Source organism: Atta colombica, unplaced genomic scaffold (assembly GCF_001594045.1).
Source record: "Atta colombica isolate Treedump-2 unplaced genomic scaffold, Acol1.0 scaffold76, whole genome shotgun sequence".
NCBI classification, from domain to species: domain Eukaryota; kingdom Metazoa; phylum Arthropoda; class Insecta; order Hymenoptera; family Formicidae; genus Atta; species Atta colombica.
The window spans coordinates 188,075-195,829 of record NW_017259568.1 but is presented as its reverse complement, the minus strand read 5'-3'; the positions used below and the strand labels follow the sequence as shown (position 1 = coordinate 195,829).

Genomic DNA, 7,755 nt, shown 5'->3' with positions numbered 1-7,755 from the left:
TATATGATAGTCAAATTAAAAAAATTGTCTTATACACAATTGAATTTTATACGTAAGTTTTTTAGACTTCTGATTTCAAATTTGATTATAATTTAAGTTAATGTTTGTTTGTTAATTTAAATTAAGTTTATGTTTGTGAATATATTAGATCTAATGTCGATAAAATTTATATTTTTTTTTTAATGAAAAAACTTTATATTTTATAAAATTAACAACAAAAATATGGTGTGTTTCTAATTCTATCTTTCTTAATTTTTAAGATTAAAAAATTTGTTTGTTTTTAATATTTTTATTTATTGATTTTTTAATTTTATTTTTCTAATATTAATACAAGTAATAATCAAGTAATGGCTTCTAGAGTAAATCAAATGTAGAAAAGTAAATCAAATATAGAAAAAATCCAATATAGAAAAAAGCATGCAAGCCAATATTATAGTTCTTATTGCGAATATCTTAATGTTATTTATTCATAACAAAATGTAATAAAATCTAGACATTTCGATTTATTAGATCATCTTCAATAGTAGTTTGAATACAATGTTTATGTAAATTCATCGTTCATCGTAGATTTCCCTTATCGTTCTCTCCTATCATTATAAATAATTGTCTTAAAACTTACAAAAGTCAACAATAAGTTACAATTGATAGATTGAAAATTATTTTTTACAATATACCCACACAATAAACATAACTATATTAATTCATAATGACCGTATCAATTTTAATGACTTTTTGAAAAAATTTTAGAGAATCTTAAACAATTTTATTCAAATTTATAATGACTGTATTACTTTAATGACTTTCTTATTAAATTTGTTTAACTTGATGACAAATTTGATGACTTCTCACAAAAGGTTCTTAATTTGATATGTTGTAATTTGTCAAAAATGACGACTTCTATGCAAATATTGACCACGGTTGTTGCAAGAAAATGAAAATAGAAATATATAACACCAGCCTTTTCAAAATTGAGCAATTGATAAAAGAAATGGAATGGCAAATTGTGAATGAAATATATACGAAGCAAAGCGGCGAGTAATAAACAAGCGAAATTTTTAGTGATTACATTCTCAATTTATATTTTTAATTATATTTTATATTATTTATATTCTCTAACTATTTTAATTCTAAGTTTTTTATAAGTCTCTTAAAACAATTATAATGATAGAAGAATGATAAGGGAAATTTAATGACGAATTTACATAAACATTGTATTCAAATACAGAAATACTATTAAAGATGATCTAATAATGATCGAAACGTCTAGACTTTATTACATTTTGTTATGAATAAATAACAAGATATTCACAATAAGAACCAGCGTTGATTTACATGCTTTTTTCTAATAATATATTGAATTATTTTATTTTTATTAATTTTTTGGTAAAAGTTGACAAAAAGGAATCCAGCCCTAACCTTGATCTTGACATATGTTATCAAGGTTATGATCCTGAATGACCTCCAAGTTTTAGCTGTTGGCAGGAAAATAATTACTAACTTTGACTTAATAACTTTTTAACGAATAACGAGTGACACGCCGGCTAAAACTTATTGGAGGTCACTCATGATTATAATAACATATGTATGTCAATTTTTTTAAATAAAAACAAGCCACAAATATATGAATTATGAGTTTTTACTTCTTCAATTATCTAAACAGATTATGTTTTTATTAGTATTAATAAAGTGCAATAGTTATTTTTTTCCTGTGAAATAAGGAAATGTCTTTTCAGGAAATCCATGTTAATTTCTTCTAAGATTTTCTTATAAAATTTTATTAAAATCAATATTTTTTTATATATTATGAGATTCTATTATTAGTTATCATTTTGGTCGCTATATTGGATCGGTTGTTTTAAATTATAAAATTTTAAATACAAATTTGAAATCAGAGCTCTTTTAAAAATATTAAGGCATTTAAAAATCTAAAGGCTTTTCAGAACATATTTATCTACATGAATTTTTTTCTTTTTAGCATAAATTTTTTGTATAAAAAGTGCTAATTTTGACTGGCATGTTATTTATTATTAATACAAAATAATTACATATCTATATTATTCATACATACATATAAGAACATGAAGATATTAATATATAATAAATTAATTGTGTTAAAACATAGAAAAATTATAAAAAGATAGCTATTATATGAGACACTATACAGTAAGAAAAAAATTAAATTAATTACACATATACTAATTTATTATTTTATTTTTAGACGACACTAATATACAAACAATATCTGATTTATTAAAGACTCCATTACATCATTATTTTGGATATCAGATATTCGATTTGAATACGGAACCAGATAAGCTCGAAAAGGTCGCTTCTAATTTGCAAGTGAACTTAATATACAGTATCCTTGTAAACGCATATCCGAATATTTCTTGTTATGATAAAAAAAAGTGCAGTAGTATCAAAGATTCGGAATACATTATACTGAATAAAAATCAAGAAGAATTGGTAGGAAACTAATCGTGCTAACTAATAAATAATATATACAATGTTTCATAAAGACCGTAACAACGCTTAAATTCCTAAAATTATTTTATTAAGACAAAAATTTTAATATGAAAATATCGAAGTTATAATATAAGTTTTCAATTATAAGTATTTGAAGTTAGCGAATCATATCGCTTAAAATTTTCGCATTTGAGTGTGATACAACACAAAGTGCTAAAAGCAAAAGCTACTTGTTGTTTTTTGTTAATATTGATATAAAAATTATGTATGTGAAGATAAAATTATTGATATTTATGAACAAATTATTATAACCTTGATATTTGAATATTAGAGTCTTCATTTCAAAATATAATGTCAGGAATCTCTCCTTAAGCGTTGTTACGGTCTTTACAATCTCTGTATACATAATAATAAACAATATGTAATATAGTGTAATATAAAATATCTTTACAGGATGTAAAAAATGTAATAAAAAGACCAAATCAATATATTTCGGAAATATTGGCAGAACTTCTACAGATTTTATGCAACATAAGTTCAGGACGATCTCATTTGGATAATTCGTATTTGAGAAGTATTTCTGATCATACAGATATACGAATGATTCTAAACAAAACATCAAATCTTATCAATCTCGATCTCGGCGAATTATCTGTAGGAGACGAAACATTGACATTTTTTTTGAATGTTTGGAACGTTATGTTTCTTCATGCGAGTTTAGATGTATGGTCCAAAGATCCGCCTCTCGAAAGTTTGAGACATACGATTTCATTGACATCGATCGGTTATATAATTGGTGATTTGGGCTTAGTGACACTCGCTGCTCTTCGATCAAAATTATTGGGTAAGCTCGCGAACGATATTAAATTCTTCACGCGAGTGGAAGAGCTCAACGAATTGGCATGGCAGGATTTAGATCTTGTGCAAAATCCAAGGATTATCTTCGCCATGGCTAATGAGTTTTACGGCACGCCTGAGATTCGTGTAAGCTGACGCATCGATTAATTAATTACACTATTCAATAAAAATTTAATTTTTGACATAAAAATGAGGATTTACATAGTTTTTGAGTATTGAATCACGTTTGAATGTGATCCGAATTACTCTATCACGTCAATTTTGAGAAATTTGCGATTACAGTTATGGAAGAGAAATATTTTGGCATATTATATCTATATTATGTAACGTGTTGGAGAAATTTTATTATAATTAGAATTAATATTGTTTTATTAGAATTAATATCAGGATTTTCAGTCCTTTAAAAGGAATTTATCATGCCGATTATGATTAAAAAAATATTTATTAATAACTTTATTGCAATAAAGTTGCGACTTATATAGACTTTTAAGAATCTCTCTCTGTATGATTTAATTCCGTTATTCAAACTTAAAAATTATATAGTTGCTGAATACTAATTTGTTTAATATATGATTCATCTATATCAGTTTGATAATTTAATGTAAATTTGAAAAAAATTTAATTATTCCAAAAATTCAAACATTCTTAAATTTTGATATCTGCCATATTGATTAAATTTTGAATTTTATTGATTATCAAATTAGTATTCAACGACCTGAAAAATCCTGAAGTGTGAATAATATAGTTATTAAAAAATATTTTTTACATCTTTCATGTTTTGAACAATTTGAACCTTATTCTAATAATCGCTAATAAAAAAAATGAATGCAGTACACGAAACACCAGTAATATCATGTGATACTTATTTTTCTTTATTTTTAATGTATATTTATCAAAAGTCTAATACTTTGAACATATGTCCATAAAGTTTTAAGTGTACATTTGAGTAGCACGCACGAATGTTCGCTCGTCCATTTGCTTTGTTTAGCAAATTATCACATATTATTATTATAGTTATAATAGTCTATAAGTTTATAGACTAGTACATAATTAGTAATAAACTATTTTCACTTTACTTTTTTAAAAGTTATTTTAAAAATGTGTTACGATTTTTCTCTTAGTCACTGGTACAATAGATCCCGGAGATAGGGATATAAATGATAAAATTTTCTACAAAAAAGTATGTTTGACTATTTAAAAGATTTGTTCTTTAAACTTTTTTGATATTAAATAATAATCTATCTTCTAAATATATTTCATATCAAAATGTAGCAATATTTCAAAGAATATATCTTTAAACAGCACCGTCTTAAATTCACACAAGAAATTTGTATTTAAGCATGAAGATTTGATTGTGAAATATTTTGATCGTCTAATAATCTTAAATTTTAACTAAATTTTGGTTATTATATATAAAGGATACAGAATTTATATAAAAATTGGAAAAGTTCTTCCTCAAAATTGTAACGTGATAGAATCACTTTAGTATACGGAATCGTATCCAGCATCTAAACAATTATCACCTATGCTCATTTTTTTGTTAAACAATTATTTGTCGTAGTAAAGGATGGATATGATCAATGTATTCAAAATTATAGGTGTATGAAGCACAGACATTAAACGATGCGTTAAATGAAGCGACTAATGATTATATCGCGTATTATTCATTGGTGTCATCTGATGAGTCTGTAAATGGGCCAAAACAAAAAATCAGCTTATTCAATCTTGTGAGGCAATATCAAAACATATTTTCACGAGATACTGATGGTGAGACAAACGCTAACAGGAGTTTGCCTTCAATAGCCGATTTCGAAAAATTAAACGAAGATATAAATCTGGAATACATGACGTCTAATTATACATACGAAGTGATACTAAAATATTCCAAATATAATATATCTAATGTCACAATCACAAATTTTATACAGACATCACTTTGGCAGACTCGTATATTAAGAACTAGTTTATTGCAATATCTGAAAAGACATTGTTGGCTCGTCTCTTATCTTGTACAGAGAATGCATAACGAAAATCCGACTATTTTAGAGAATAATTATGATAATGTAAAACGTATAGTGTGTTTTGAGAATCTTGTGAATTCTCCGTGGATGAACAAGCTAAAATTCTTATTTAACAATAATCAAATTCTCGCCGCTATTCATGATAGCATACCTGAGCACGAGTTATGGCATTATTTTGAACTTAGGAAAGATAAAAATTGGCAGGATTCTTTGGACATGTTAAACGCTCTAGCTGACATCATTATAAAATACAATGCAGAATTACAGCGCTTCAAGGATTTGATTTTAAGTCACATGCTCTCCAATTTAGGTATACTATCTGTCACAAGTATGCTGCAATATTTGTATCAAATCAAAGATATATATATATTGACGCAAACGATATTACACAATGTTAACAAGTGGCCTATGATTTTATGTGAGCACGCATTATGTCACGCATTGCAGCACGAGCACAATCATAAATTGCCAATGTATTGCAAACATCGGATGAATGATATCTTGTGCAGAATAACGATCTTCCATAAAATGATTCCGTACTGTATGAATAAGTCAAACATTACGTGGTACGATATTGTATATTGTACGAAAAAGATCGATCCATTTAAAATTATTAAGTGTCTGATCGACGCAGATCAGTTCGAGTTATGTTTGGAATGGCTGGAATGTCAAGCGTTTTCTCTGGAGATGCAAACCCCTGTGAGCCAAGACTTTTTAATAGGTCTTTTAAAAAACGACCAGCAAGATTTCAAGCAAGCTTTAAAGGTAAACAAGAATTTATTTATAAAGATCATAATCATATGATATCAGCTTCGAAAATACTTATCATTGATTCGATAATATTTTAGTTTCTTCAAGCGTTACCGTTGAGTCAGCCAATGAAAATATGTAAAGGGGTGCTTAAAAAATTAGAATCTATCAGCGCATTACAATTTATCACTAATTATTTGTTAGACTATTGCAAAATAGCAGAGCGACCGAAGTATCGGAAAACTTTGATAGGATTACAAATTCTAAAGCTGTTGGAAGATAAAGACAGATCGCTATATATCCATTTGATAAAAGAGCCATTATTGATGTTGGAACAATTATTAATGAATTGTAAATTTGAAAATATTCAAAACATTTTGAATTCGCTGCAAGAGAATTTACAACATCCCGATATAGGTATCAACAATTTTTATGAAGTTATAAAATTTTACGCCAAAAAGTCGTTAGATTTTCGTGTATCATTTCGGCGTGACGGTACAAAACATAAAACCAAAAATATGTCACAATCTAATCTTGAGGCAGAAAATAATCAATTTGTTATGCCTGTCAATGTACCTACTAAGGAGGAATGGGTCCCGAATGATAGGGTAACTTGAAAACATTCAAAACTATGCTTTAATCAATATATATATTGTATTACACACACACACACGCGCGCGCGCGTATACAGGATGTTCCAAAAATGACAATAAATCTTTCGCACAGGGGTAGAATGGATTAAACTGAGAAAGAAAGACCTCTTTGCAATAGTTTTTTTGCTCAAAATTGCCGAAAATTGGTTTTTAATAATTTTTTACTCAAATACTATCAACTTTACATAAAAATTGCAAGAGATAAAAATTGTTTATTTTCTTCTCCTAGAGCTCTAAGAATTTTTTAAGAATTTTTTCAGAAATTTTTAATACCGTGTTTTCTCGTATTGGTATAAAAATAAGAAAATACAGTATTAAAAAGAAAATACAGTATTTATAAGAAATTCTGAAAAAATTCATACAGCTCTACGAAAAGAAAATTGACATTTTGTCTTTTGTAGTTTTTCTGTAAAGTTGATAGTATTTGAGTAAAAAATTATTGAAGACCAATTTTTGACAATCTTTAATAATTAATATTTGTAAACTATTGAAAATTATAAAATGGTAGAGAACTTTTCTTCTCGGTTTAATCTTCTGCCTCTGGGCGAGAAAGATTTATCGTTATTTTTGGAACATCCTGTATATATGTATACCAGGTATTCAAAATAAAGTGTTACAAATTTTTATCTCGGAAATACGGCATTATTGAGAAAAATTATTCAGAAAAAAGTTGTAGGATTCAAAAAAATCTATTTACTGATCTTATCAGTTTGATTTTGGGTGGCATCGCCAAAATTAAGTTAAAATCGTCGATTTTTTTTAATGGAATACTCTACTTTTAATTTCAGAATCTAATAGTCGATGTCAAGAGTTTTCCAAAACACTATAATAAAGTTATTTTTTTTTATTAAGTACTTTTTGAGTTATGCTTGAAAGTTACAGTACCACTGGCATTAGGATCATCCAGAGAGAATCAAGGAAGAATGGAGCGGACTCATTCGGAAGCTGCCATGTTTAGCGTGCCGTTGGCACGGGAGTAGGTAGATAGTAGAAACGTGATGGAACTA

At 27.0% G+C, this 7,755-nt stretch overlaps 1 protein-coding gene across 2 annotated transcripts in view; it reads left to right on the top strand.

Annotated features, from left to right (window-relative positions):
* The window catches only part of LOC108692548 (zinc finger FYVE domain-containing protein 26 homolog), a 21,962-nt gene that overhangs the window by 9,419 nt on the left and 4,788 nt on the right, over window positions 1-7,755 (top strand). The window contains exons 4-5 of one of the 2 annotated variants that reach the window (XM_018200854.1): window positions 2,219-2,466; window positions 2,920-3,450. In XM_018200854.1, the coding sequence (XP_018056343.1) occupies window positions 2,219-2,466; window positions 2,920-3,450 (779 nt within the window). Of the gene's footprint in view, window positions 1-2,218; window positions 2,467-2,919; window positions 3,460-7,755 lie in introns of those variants that run through there. The other variant, XM_018200855.1, reaches the window with a different exon arrangement.